This window comes from Spermophilus citellus, assembly GCF_964194105.1.
Source record: "Spermophilus citellus genome assembly, chromosome: 3".
NCBI classification, from domain to species: Eukaryota; Metazoa; Chordata; class Mammalia; order Rodentia; family Sciuridae; genus Spermophilus; species Spermophilus citellus.
The window spans coordinates 187,205,233-187,219,990 of record NC_138184.1 but is presented as its reverse complement, the minus strand read 5'-3'; the positions used below and the strand labels follow the sequence as shown (position 1 = coordinate 187,219,990).

Here is a 14,758-nt window from a genome sequence, read left to right as displayed (position 1 = left end):
AGTACCTGGCACATATCAAAACCCAATCAATGTGAATTCCTTTTCCATCTCCATGCCTTGCTCAAACTTCAACCTTCAGGCAGAGCAGGAACCCTGTGAAGAGCCCACGATTGTGAGCTTATAATACTATTTCCAATATACTTTGAAAGTTTCTGAAGTTCCTACTTGAAAGTTTTGCTCTTAAAAATGTTGGCTGGCGAGAGGAGGGGATTCAGTTTCATTTTGTTGCATATGGATTTCCAGTTTTCCCAACACCATTTGTTGAAGATGCTATCCTTTCTCCATTGCATGTTTTTAGCTCCTTTATCAAATATAAGATAGTTGTAGCTTTGTGGATTAGTCTCTGTGTCCTCTATTCTGTACCATTGGTCCACCCGCCTGTTCTGGTACCAGTACCATGCTGTTTTTATTACTATTGCTCTGTAATATAGTTTGAAATCTGGTATCACTATACCACCTGATTCACACTTCCTGCTTAGAATTGCTTTTGCTATTCTGGGTCTTTTATTTTTTCCATATGAATTTCACGATTGCTTTCTCTATTTCTACAAGAAATGCCATTGGGATTTTGATTGGCATTGCATTAAACCTATAGAGAACTTTTGGTAATAGCGCCATTTTGATGATGTTAGTTCTGCCTATCCATGAACAAGGTATATTTTTCCATCTTCTAAGATCCTCTTCTATTTCTCTCTTTAGGGTTCTGTAGTTTTCATTGTATAGGTCTTTCACCTCTTTTGTTAGGTTGATTCCCAAGTATTTTATTTTTTTTGAGGATATTGTGAATGGAGTGTTTTTCCTCATTTCCGTTTCAGAAGTTTTGTCGCTGATATACAGAAATGCCTTTGATTTATGTGTGTTTATTTTATATCCTGCCACTTTGCTGAATTCATTTATTAGCTCTAGTAGTTTTTTTGTAGACCCTTTTGGGTCTTCTAGGTATAGAATCATGTCATCCGCAAATACTGATAATTTAAGTTCTTCTTTTCCTATTTTTATGCCTTTAATTTCTTTCATCTAATTGCTCTGGCCAGTGTTTCGAGAACTATATTGAATAGAAGTGGTGATAGGGGGCATCCCTGTCTTGTTCCAGATTTTAGAGGGAATGCCTTCAATTTTTCTCCATTCAGAATGATGCTCGCCTGAGGCTTAGCATAGATAGCTTTTACAATGTTGAGGTAAGTTCCTGGTATCCCTAGTTTTTCTAATGTTTTGAACATAAAGGGATGCTGTACTTTGTCAAATGCTTTTTCTGCGTCTATCGAGATGATCATATGGTTCTTATCTTTAAGTCTATTGATGTGGTGAATAACATTTATTGATTTCTGTATATTGAACCATCCTTGCATCCCAGGGATGAATCCTACTTGATCATGGTGCACAATTTTTTTGATGTGCCTTTGTATCCGATTCGCCAGAATTTTATTGAGGATTTTTGCATCTAGGTTCATCAGAGATATTGGTCTGTAGTTTTCTTTCTTTGAGGTGTCTTTGTCTGGTTTCGGAATCAGGGTGATGTTGGCCTCATAGAATGAATTTGGTAGAGCTCCCTCTTTTTCTATTTCCTGAAATAATTTGAAAAGTATTGGTATTAATTCTTCTTTAAAGGTTTTGTAAAACTCCGCTGTGTACCCATCTGGTCCTGGGCTTTTCTTGGTTGGTAGTCTTTTGATTGCTTCTTCTATTTCATCCATTGATATTGGTCTGTTTAAATTGTGTGTATCCTCCTGACTCAGTCTGGGCAAATCATATGACCTAAGAAAACCACCCTAAGATACCACCTCACCCCAGTAAGATTGGCAGCCATGATGAAGTCAAACAACAATGAGTGCTGGCGAGGATGTGGGGAAAAGGGTACTCTTGTACACTGCTGGTGGGACTGCAAATGTGTGCGGCCAATTTGGAAAGCAGTATGGAGATTCCTGGGAAAGCTGGGAATGGAACCACCATTTGACCCAGCTATTGCCCTTCTCGGACTATTTCCTGAAGACCTTAAAAGAGCACACTACAGGGATACTGCCACATCAATGTTCATAGTAGCACAATTCACAATTGCTATACTGTGGAATCAACCCAGATGCCCTTCAATAGATGAATGGATAAAAAAAAAAAAACGTGGCATTTATACACCATGGAGTATTACGCAGCACTAAAAAATGACAAAATCACAGAATATGTAGGGAAATGGATGGCACTAGAGCAGATTATGCTTAGTGAAGCTAGCCAATCCCTAAAAAACAAATACCAAATGTCTTCTTTGATATAATGAGAGCAACTAAGAACAGAACAGGGAGGAAGAGCAGGAAGAAAAGATTAACATTAAACAGAGACATGAGGTGGGAGGGAAAGGGAGAAAAAAAGGGAAATTGCATGAAATGGAGGGAGACCCTCACTGTTATACAAAATTACATATAAGAGGTTGTGAGGGGAATGGGATAACAAACATGGAGGGAAATGAATTACAGTAGATGGGGTAGAGAGAGAAGATGGGAGGGGAGAGGAGGGGGGATAGTAGAGGATAGGAAAGGTAGCAGAATACAACAGTCACTAATATGGCATTATGTAAAAATGTGATGTGTAACCGATGTGATTCTGCAATCTGTATTTGGGGTAAAAATGGGAGTTCATAACCCACTTGATTCTAATGTATGAAATATGATATGTCAAGAGCTTTGTAATGTTGTGAACAACCAATAAAAAAAATGTTGGCTGGCAACATGTGATAGAAGTCACTTCTCTTTTTCTAAGATGCTCTCACAACTGACCACCAGGACCACAGACAGTGGTAACTCAAGCCCACAGAAACGATGCTGCTCCTAACTCTTTTGGCATGTGGTCTGACCATCCAGAATGCCCCTCTGACTTCATGACTACTTGTTTCCCAGCTTGCCATAGGCTTGCTGTGAAGATAAATTAACAGAGTAGATTAGCTTTGGTTCCTGTGTCGCACTGGCAGTCTGCGACTTAGGAAGTGTGAGTTCCACCCTGAGGAAGAAGCATTAACACCCACTCCAGAAGTGGGTGAACAGGATCTGTCCTATAACTTTCAAGGTGCACAGAGACTGTGAGCAGTGCCATGTGGCATATTACATTGTCCACTCCTCATAATACAAATGCATCTGCATGTGAGGCCAGGAGGTGTGATATTAAAGTACCTACCCATCCCATCTGCCTAGAGATTTAAAGGCCCCCTTGAGGACAGAATGGCTGGGATGCCCAGATGTCAGCATATGGGAGGTTTGTTCCCCTTGACTTGGCAAGTCTCAACCTTTACCATGGATAAAAATTACCACTCTAATATACAAAATTAGGCTGATGTACCCTGTGGTAAGTTAAGAGCTTCCTAAGAGTTTATTATCCACAATATTTTAATGCCCATATGAGATGCAATTATAATTTGATATAGACACTGAATGAGAACTCCATTATATTTCCCATAAGCGAATTTCATGAGAGGGATTCAGGGCTGTTAAAGAGGTTGTCCCCTCTAGCATCTCAATTTTGTATGGAGTCATTAGGTGACCATAAAAACTGCAATGGCCCATTCAAAGCAGGCCAACATGGATGTATCAGAGCAGAAAAAAATTCAGACACTGTTGAAAGATCCTATATTTTCTTGCCAACTCCCTTTCAGCACTACGTGAAGCTAACTTCTGCTCTTTTACCCAAATCCAGATGAAAGAAATAAGAAGGAATCTGATTTTGCGTTAAGTACACCATTGGAACTATACATTTGTCTTCAATTCTGAAAGAAGAGGGCTTTTAAAAAATAAAATTTATTCCATATAAAAATCTGAAGAGAAAAAAATTTTAAATAAGTATCTGAACTGAGGTGAAGTGGATTGGAGAAAACAAAACTGAAGATACAATTTTGCCTTTTCAAAAAAAATATCAAGTGGAGAACTTCATCAATATTAATTTAAACCAATCTTAACTAAAAATCATAATCAGCTAAATCATAACAATTTAGAGAAAAACTGTGCATTGGCAAGGAAAAAAAGTGATAGGAAGCCAGTTTTCCACACCTGGAGAGAGGGAAACAACTAAAAACTCAGATGGCCTGATGGTGTTCTGTTCCCACTCAGCAGTCCTGTGTCAGCTTAGCAGCTAGGGAGGTCTGCATATCTTTTATCCCCGTACTGGCGGTGTATTTTAAATATTTACATTTAATAAATTTGAGGCTAAAATAAAATGCAATAAAATTGTGCAATTTTTAGAAAAGATTTTTTTTTTTTTAGAAAATGTAAATCAAACTGAAGTCTTTCTCAAGTGGAAACACTCCAATGGCTCCCCACCTGATACTGGGTCAAATGTAGCCTTACTGTGGCCTTCACTGTATGGCTCCCACTCCTCCTCTGATCTTGTTTCATTCTTTCCCATGCTGCCCCCTTTTGCCGGAACCACTCTCCACCTAAATTCATGATCTCTCTCCATTGCCAAGTCTCAGGAGGTATCTCCTCCTCAGATAAGCCTTTCCTGATCATTCTAAAACATCACTCCTTTCCTTATCTCTCACAGCATTCCTTCTTTTTCTTCCATAATTATAATTTGTACTTAGATAAATTTGTTTATTGTCTTAAAATCAAATAAGCAGGAAGTCCATTGGCTTGAGGCTGTTTCCATACTTTGGGTTTCTATATAACAAACAACCACATAACTCCATATATATACAAATATAAACCTAATTTAGAAGTTAAAAAAAAATATTTTAAAAGCAGCTCAGAATCAGCCAATCACAAGGAGCTCAGTTTTATCCAATCACAGACTTCCAACTGATCAGACACATCCAAACAAGGCAAATGCCTAACTGCAACCAATCCTTGTTCTGTCTACAACCACTGCTCACACTGCCCAGCAGAGTTCTCTAAACCTTTTCTGATTCTGTACACTGCCCAATTCTTTGTTCAAACAAACTGTGTAAATATAATTTGTCTAAAGATTTTCTTTGATCACTTTAACACCCATCTCTCCCACTGGAGTCTAAGATCCATGGGAAAGAAATAATGCTTCTTGTTCTTCACTGTACCCTTGATGCCCAGAACATGCCTAGAGCATAACAAAGACAATAAATATCTGTTGACCAAAGGCACAGACTTTTTCACTCAGTTCAAGTACCACTTGAGACATGGGATATGACTTTTTCTGTCTTTTTTTCATTTATTCAAAAACTATTTACATTTGACTCAGAAAATTGGAAAGTTAGAAACATAAATCTTAAATATTTTTAAATGCCATAGATAAGAAAAGCATAATTTTAAGAGTACTGCTTTATACCCTTATTTCCTCTTACAATCAAGATACATAACTAATCATAAATGTAATAAGGGAAATTTCCACAAAAACTCAAGGCTTGTACTTCAGACTCTGAATGTTAAGACCAGGTGGCTAAATTGTAACAGAATGCCTTAAGGGAACACCTTGTATTTTCAGGTCACATGGGAGTAATTCTGAACTTATCATTGGATAGTCCCCCAAACTGTAATAATCTTCAAAGTGTTTAAAATATATTCCTGGTTTTACCCTATTTGTAGTCCTGGCTTTATCCTGCAACCAATGTGGATCAAGTGGTACATCACAGAGATGGGAAGGCCTCATCTTTGCTTTTCTTATATATTCACGACATCATGAATATATGATGACATCATAAATGTCTATATTCAATAGATACAAATATATCAATAATGTATTGATAATAATCAGCAAGGAAGCATCGTTCGCTGACTTCCATTGCTGATTAAATGGACCAGAAATTATAACAAACACTTTGATCTGTTGCAACATCACCTTCATTCCAGTATTTAAAAATAGGATTTTTACCTGATTGTCATCTATTTTTCCACTAATGATAACTGTTCAGAGAAAATACAATTTCTTTAAAAAATCAAAATTGATAGTTCTTGTGTTTGTCTTACTGGACAAAAAAGAAAGATATTTTTAAAACCATGAGCTATTTGGACATTATTAAAACTGATTTGCCTGCAGAAACAACACAAAATCTGGTCAACACACTTCTTCCTTTCCCTAGACAGGCAAAAGTGTTATCTCAACAGGCAGAGAAAGAAACAATTTATGTTTTCATGAGCTCAGCTCAGCAAACTCATTCATTCATTCATTAAATGAACAGCATAAAAAAGGCGTATGTCTTGGTCAATCAATTATCTGCATTCCTAGGAGAATTTTGAAATACAAAAGGCTGCATGTTGAAATGAATAAAAAGCGAGACTGTCATTCTTTTATCAATATTTAACAGACGTGACATATGAGAAACACACAATACAGTAGCTATTTTGAAAATTAAAGTGAAAGCATTCTTCTACTTAAACAGATATCCCTTTGGGGCTGGAGATGTAGCTCAGTGGTAGAGCACTTGCCTAGCACCCAAGAAGTTCTGGGTTCAATCCCCTGCCCTGCAAAAATAGACTGCCTCTGTTTTATGTCAAGATTCCAGCACTGAGCCATGAACCATAAAAGACTTTTCAATTTGAAAAATAAGACATTTAGGGGCTGGGACTGTTGCTCAGTGATAGAGCACTTGCATGGCATGCATGAGGTTTAGGGTTCAATCCTCAATACTGTATGGAAAAAAAAAAGAAAATAAAAAAGAAAGAAAGAAAGAAAAAGGAAGAAAATTAAGTTCTGCATAAAAAACTAGACCGTAATTTTAAATAGTAAAATATGAGGCATGTTTCAAAAGGATCATGGAATTTGCTAAAGGCACATTTTCAGGTTAACTTTTAGTTTTAAAGAGTCAAAGTTTCACAAGAAAATTATTGTATCATAATGTGACATATTTGAATCAACTTTGAGTTCTTACATTCATTCTAGCAAACATTTTTAAAAGCAGCATTTCTTTGACCAGTGTTGCTTTAAAGCAGTGTTTCCCAAGTAGGGCAACATGTTGAGGCAACATTTTTTCCCTAATGAGGAGACTTTCTTTGGTTGTCATGAGTGAAGGGGCCACGGTAGGATGCTCCTGAATATCTGTGACATACAGGACGGCTCCCTCTACCATAAAAAATATCCAGTCTCATATATCAACAGGAATGAAGTTGAGAAACCTATTTTAATTTAAAGAAAAATCATTTAAAAGCTTTAACATTGAATTGTGAATTCAAAGAATAGATCAAGTTTCTGAAAAGATGATTCCAGGCAAACTCTGAACATACTAAGTTAACAGTAGGATCAAAATGACATTATTCAGATTATTTTTAAAACATACTAAGTCAGGATACAACTTTCTAAAGACACAAAATTTTTGGCATAATATACCTCCACTTACATGTGCTTCGTCCTGAACAAATACTTACTGAGGGAAAGTGAGAGAGAAGGATATGTATCCTATGTTATCCTATCTAGGATGCTTCATATGATTATACCAGGATAAGAGCCCTCTTTCTCGGTCTTTCATAGGTTGTTAAGGTTCTCTAAAGTCCCCTCTTCCACAGAGTGGCAAGCCAGTGCCATTTTCCAGTCTTCTATGCAACTAGATGTGTCCACAATTTCTCTCTAATGCTCCTCAGTGCCCTATATAGAAGAAAGCTTGTGCTCAAGGGAAGTTACTTGCCTTCCACTTCCTCTCTCTCCTAACCACACACTGGGATGTGGAGCTGGCTTTGATCCAGTTTCAACCACACAGATGAGGATAACTCCCTAAGGAGAGTTAAGACACAGAAATAACCTGGGCTGCTGAATGACCACTCAACATAGAGCTGCCCCTCCAGTTGGGATCACTCACTCCAGAATGTCATGAGACAGAAAGAAAGAGAGAGAAAGAGAGAGAAAGAGAGAGAGAGAGAGAGAGAGAGAGAGAGAGAGAGAGAGAAATCAGTTTCTATGGTGTATTGGGTTTCTTTGCTACGGTTGCTTGTACAAGGCAATTCTATGATCTGATAGTCCTCAGTGTTATCAGAGCTATAAATTCATTCTATCTGAAGAACTGTTGAGCTGGCTAATTAAAAAAAATTCAATGCAAACAATAATTGGAAGTCTGGACTATACAGTTAGTCTATCAATGAAGGTTAGGAGGAAGAACTGCCATATCTTTAATACAGTCATTTCTCATTTATTTAACCTAAAAGAAAATAAAAGGTATGGAGGAAATCCGAAGGTAACCACTGAAGACAGTCACTATTTCAATGAAAAAAATATTCATGCAAACTCATGCTAATGATAGCAGGCTGAACCCTCTACATGCAGGCTAAAACACATAATTTTGTCATTTTAAAGTTTTATAATTATATCATTTTCATCATCTTGTCTTTGTTTCCCTTTGACTAAGAAACTAACAAAAATACTTGTAGTAAGAGGGGGGACAAGAAATGCAGGCCAAAAGACAGCAATCTGAACAATTATCCTTGAATTGCTAATTTCTGGATAAAATTGTGCACTCGAATTTTGAATATTCAATTAAATTTAACTCAAAAGACTCTGTGGCTATCTTGCTATTGCTGCTTCTCTTTTAACACATCCTCTAATAAAACTCCAAAATATTTCCTTCTGGGCTTCATTTGAACATATATACTTATTCAAAGATGTACTGCTATCTCATGTGAATGAGAGGCAATCATTGACAAAATGTTTTCTATGAGATTAAAGTGGACTTCAGTTCAGAGTTTTGCAATTCAATTTAAGTAATTAATATTACTTTTTAAAATACAATTTCCCCTTCAATAAAAATATTGTATTAAATAAAAAAGAAATGTGGGAGGGAAAGGCAACTAAATGACACATTTGGATCTAAGTAAATATTTCAGTAGTTACGGTGAATGCTCCAGGGAATAAACAGTCAATCAGTAAATCACCACAGAGGGTCTATGCTGGCTACTATTGGTATATGAAGATGACATTATTACCTATTCTTAAAAACAGGGTCATAAATATGTAAATATATCATATCATCATAATTAAAGAAAAAGAAAGTTTTTGAAAATCTCCATATACACTGAGTTCCCCAAGGGAGGTTGTGTGAAAATGAACCTAGAAGACTCCCATGCACACCACATTGTGATCTTAGACAGATCAACATCTCTTTGGGCTTCCTTTTTGTTTGGTTGGTTTTAATCTATAAACAAAGGAGTCTGGTCTTAGCCAGTGCTCCACAAGTGCCCTCCAAGGTGCCATGGATACAAGCAAGAGCATGTTTAGTTTTCACAGTAATTGGCCCTTATGGGGTAGGGAGAAGGATTGGGCACTGATCCCGAAACTGTCCTAGGTCCCCCCAAACTTTGAAACGTTCCTCTACACATTCCTTTCATTAGAACCTTCAGTTCACACATTCAAGCCAGGAGAGTAATTCCATGTACCTTAACAAGTTGTTTTAACAAACTGAGTCTTCCAGGGTTTCAACTCCTATATAAATGTACACTTTTGCTAAACTTTACCTAAAGTCATTCTCTGATTTAAAAAGTCACCTCACTGCATCTGAGTCAATGTTATGGCACACTAGGATCAGAATTCTTTTATAACTAGTGTATACATAGTTCAAAAGGCCATCTACTTTTTCATGCCTTCAAGTATAGTTATACTTTAGTATATATGTTGGAAATACATCCAATTATAATAATTTCCTATTTTCTTTATATCATAGTGTATTGTGTCATGTATTTGGTTTAATTTTTAGTATAATTCACTTACACATACAATTATCCATAAATTTCAGGGAAGCATAGTAAATAATATTTTATAAAAAATGAGACAAGATCTGATAGGGATGCAAACCTCTGGTCTATGATATCAAGTAAGGCTTCTTGTAATTCTGACATTCCTTGATTCTATGAAAAATGTTCTCTTTGGCAAGTCACTATCAAGCCTTTATCTCTACTCCTACATTTGAAAATGCAAAGAAATTAAATAATAATGCAAAGAAATTAAAAATAGAAATAGATATGGTTTCTAAGGCAACATAAAAAAAAAACAGACTTCACTAAATTTTCAAATGTTTTGTGTGCAACGCTGACCCCTTTAACATGTAAACAGAAAGGATTAGAAAAATCCTTAAGGTGGAGGTGGAACTCTTCACTTCCTGTTTGGTCTTAAGAGGCTATACTATTTGCCTTAGCTGGTGACTGTGCCCTTATCCTGTCCTTGAGCTGAAATTCACACATCTCAGTGATGTACTGCCTCAGCAATTCTCCCAAAAGTTCATTCAAGAATATGTATGTTCCTGGGGCTATGGTTATAGCTCAGTGGTAGAGTACTTGCCTAGCATGTGCGAGGCACTGGGTTCAATTCTTAGTGCCGTGTATAAATAAATAAATAAATAAATAAATAAAGGTTCATCAACATCTGAAAAAAATACTAATAAACAAACAAAAAATACGTATGTTCCTAATGTGGAACAGGATGGTCATATCTCATAACAAAACTGCAAACATCTATTTAAACTTATTCAAAACACCTTCAGCTCAATATTGGTCTGCAGATGGTACAAATATACTCCCCATTTTTCTGACACCAAATTGAGGGGTCGTCATACATCTACTGTATCAACTTCAATTCTGTGAAAATATACTGAAGGCAAAAAGAAAAATTAAGACATTTAACATATTCTTTGCAATACTATGGAAATAGTTTTAAAATTATTGTAAGATCAGATAAAAATAATAACCTAAAGATATAAGTATTTATATATTTATGTAAATATAGATATATTTATAGACTTTTTAAACACTAAATTTCTGAAAATAAAAAAATTATTTGTCATTTATATAGGAAGAAAAAAGATCTAGTATCAGCAACATTTTTTTTTATAAATGACTCTTTATTTTTCCTCACTGCCAACATATCCAATGCAAGAAACTAAATTACCAGTCTTCTAAAAATATGTCTTTAACCAAATAAGTATGTGAAACAACAACAACAAAAAATTGCTGGAATAATACAACTGACTTATCAAGCCTTCCATAGTCAACAATTTGTTCTCAGTCCCCAACATGTAAAGAGCCATTTGACTTCAGTGTTTGTTTACAAGCTTATAAAGGGTTGGTGTCCGGAGTGAGAGGCACATTTTATCCTGATGGAACATTTCAAATCTATTTGATTTAAAAATTAAAAACAGCTCTGCTAGTGGCCCTTTGAGAAAAGAATGATACACAAGGAGACCTTGCTCCAGAATGTTCTTACCCGCAGAGCTTCAATGACAAGGTCTCTGGCCTCCAGCTCCCCTTCCATCACACTTAGCAGCATCCGCAGCTCTGATTTACTGAGGGTGTCCACATCGAATTCTTTTTTCTGTAGCACAAAATTTAAAAATGCAATGAAAAACTATTTCTTAAGAAAGATACATATATTCTACAGATATACGATAGGTCCTTTTTATCCCAGTGGTTCAGAAAAGATGCTAATATGCTGTTGAAATTGAAGACAATCTATACCTTAATCTTTTAGGAGAGGTAAAAGCCATGATGCCACTTTCTCAAATCTCCCCTCTAAGGAGATATAGTTCCCCAGACTGCCTGCACACCTCAATCAGAATCTCTCCAAATTATGTGGCACACATTTAGAGTCCCTGGAGTTATGTCAAAACAGGCCTGGTATATGTCAGGGTGAGGTGGGGGCTGGTTGGAGGGCAGAAAAGAAAACACAGATGTATTCTTAGAAGGGTCCCAACATAAAGGCTCCTGGGAGGTTATTATAAATTCCAGGAGACCCTATAATAACAGGTCATGTTTATAGAACACTCTGCAGCAGAGGCCACTAGTGCGCAACCTACAACCAAATCTGGCCCACAGATGTGTGTTACTTGAGCCACAGAAAAACTTTCCCCTGCATTCAAACTACATTAAAAAAAAAAAAAAAAGAAAAGGAAAAAAAAAAGAAATTTGAAAATATCACCAAATAAATAAATACATAATTCTAGAATTGTGGCTTTTCTTCAAAAGTAGAATGACTAGGTAAATCCAGATTCACATTTCCAAAGGAAATAATCCACAGAGCCAACTAATAGTTACCCATTTCAAAGGAACGTGTTCTTCATACTGCCCACCCTTCCCCACCAACATGTATACACATGCTCACTGCAGACAGATTCACTTTTAATAAGCCTGAACAACCAACCCACTTATAGTTATTTGGGCCTATGGAACTCTACAATTAAGTTATTGAAGTGCTTTCTTAGGCAAATTCCCTGTAGCTTCTTATTCTATGAGGAGGGCTAGGTGTGGAGCTGAGGCTAGAACAAGTCAGCCTGCCAGAGACACAGTTGCACTATGAGGAGTCAGCACAACGGCCCTGGGGGTCATAACTTCTCATACAGTACTCTCCAAGCCCTATCATGTTCTCCACATTCCTTCCATCATGACTACATCCAATCTTACAGCATTAAATCACATTGATATACCACTGGATCCAAATTCTTTTATCTTCAACTTCTTTCCTCACAATAACTTTTACAATTAGGTCTTCTAACATCTATATTACAGATATAGTGGAGAGAAGATCAGTTAATGTGTTCTCAGCTGGGTCTGGGTGAGTCCAAAGACTGAAGTCCTCCAAAAACACGCAATATGCTTCTCTCTTCTATGGAAACTTTCATTTGACTATCCCATCCTTGGAAGGAAACTCATATCTATGCCCAAATTTCTTGGTACACCCAACCTCAGAAGCTGTTCTTCAGTGCATTCCAGAACATTACTTCACATTTGTATAGCACCCAACAGTTTTCAAAGTATTCTCAAAGAAATAATGACATGACATCTAATCCACATGACATCATCATCTCTGTTTTTTTTAGTTAGGAAAACCACAACTCAGAGAAGTCAGATAACATACACAGATCATGTAACCAGTAAATGGTAAAACCAGGACATCCAACCAAGTGCTATAATTTGTGTGCACACTTGACCATACAGTATCATACAGTATCAGAATTCCAGAACGCATTCTGTAAGTGCAGTAACAACTGGCTTAGCACCTACATCTACCACCAGATTGTCTTTGTGCATAAACAGGAGTAAACACAGCAGAGACCACGAACAACTTCAGGGGCTTTCACAAGACCTGACCAGAACTAGTCATATCTCACTTCAAAAGAGCCATCTGGAAGGGGACACAATGATAAATGGGAAAGAGACAAGACCTAGATGGATCCCTTGAGAAAGATTTTCAAAGAATTTTCCTATGTAAATTGTTTCTTCTTACACATACCCACTAGAGTGAGCAGTTATTTGGAAGGCAGGGCCTAAAGATGGAAAAAGAGACGAGCTAAACCTATAGCAGGTTTGAAGGAGAGCACAGCTTAGAAGGCAACTCAGAGATGTCCCCTGTGAATAGTAAAATCCAATATAGCAGGTCCCAAACTCTACTATAGTATTATGTCTTATATTATTTAAAACTTTAGCATGTAAGAATCACCTGGAGACTTTAACTTAAAAAACAGGCTGCAGGTCTCTACCTCTAGAAATTGATTCAGAATGTCTTGATTGTTAGAGAGGCTGTAAGTTTGCCTTTCTAATAAGCAAGCTCTTTCTGATGCTGCTGGTCCAAGCTGGATGACACTTTGAGAAGCATTTCAATAACTTGGTTGAGTCTCTGCTTTCTCATCTATACAACAGTAACACTAGCATCTACTCTGCAAAGTTCTTGTGAGGATTAAATAAGAACACATAAGTGAAGTAAGTGCTAAATAAAGGCCGGCAATTGTTTTTACTATCCCAGATGTTTTATGTAGGGAGAAGTGGGACACTGGCTAAGAGCCTATTCTTTGAAAATCTACCAGCGCAAGTCCAATAAACTCAGTTTATTGACAATGATGAAAGACAGACTTTTATTCTGTTTTCCCCCCTACTGAGATGGGAGAATAAGCTGCAATTCTTATGTGCTTTAAAAGGTAATGTTTTATTAATGTTGCTGCTGGTTGTTCTAAAGATTTTAATTAATTGTATGTTTTATTGTGCTTGTTTCCCTGAAGCTTCATAAGCAAAGCACTCCCTTTTAAAAACTAATAAATTATAGAAGACATTGCCAAGATTCTGATTCATGTTAGAGTCAGGAGAGTTTGCCCTGCTTCCATCATCACTGACATCACAACAGAACCTGCAAACAACACTTCTGTTTTTCTATATATTACCATCAATTGATAGGGAAATTCATTTTTTAAAAAATGCATTGGCACACGCCTGTAATCCCAGCTACTTGGAAGGCTGAGGCAGGAGAATGGCAAGTTCAAGGCCAGCCTCGGGAACTCAGCAAGACCCTGTCTCAAAATAAAAAAAATAAAAAGAGCTGCAGATGTGACTCAGTGGTAGAGCACCCCTGGATTCAATTCCCAGTAATGGAAATAATAATAATAATAACCACCACCACCACCATTACCATCACTACTGTTTATAGGGTTCTTGCTAAACTTTGTCACAGAATATTTTAGAAATCTATCTCACATCATAATATAGGTGATATATATTATTTTAGGTATGTAGTGTGTCTGCTTCCTTCTCCCCTATACCTCCATCTATACTTCCTCACCAAAACACTACTCATTCCCGATTTCCAATAATAATAATATTTTCAATTTGCTAATCTCCATATCTGATGTTCCCATCCCCTATTCTGGCAAAGCAGGGTTTAAAAACAAAAGTGCATGAAAATAGGTGGTAATCTTAAGGTTCTAGATATTTTATAAATAAATGTAAAGCACTTTGGTAATTTTAGAAAAATAAGCAAGCCTAGAAGCAAAAATTCCAATAAAAACCTTCATTTTTGTTTCATATGAATGGGCATTCATCTGATATACATATGGGATAAAAATACTTAGATATAGAGA

General features: G+C 36.6%; 1 protein-coding gene across 1 annotated transcript in view; it reads right to left on the bottom strand.

The window, feature by feature from the left end:
* The window catches only part of CTTNBP2 (cortactin binding protein 2), a 150,600-nt gene that overhangs the window by 127,846 nt on the left and 7,996 nt on the right, over positions 1-14,758 (bottom strand). Inside the window, 1 exon segment of the mRNA XM_081283104.1 lies at positions 11,122-11,229. Coding sequence (XP_081139230.1) covers positions 11,122-11,229 — 108 coding nt within the window.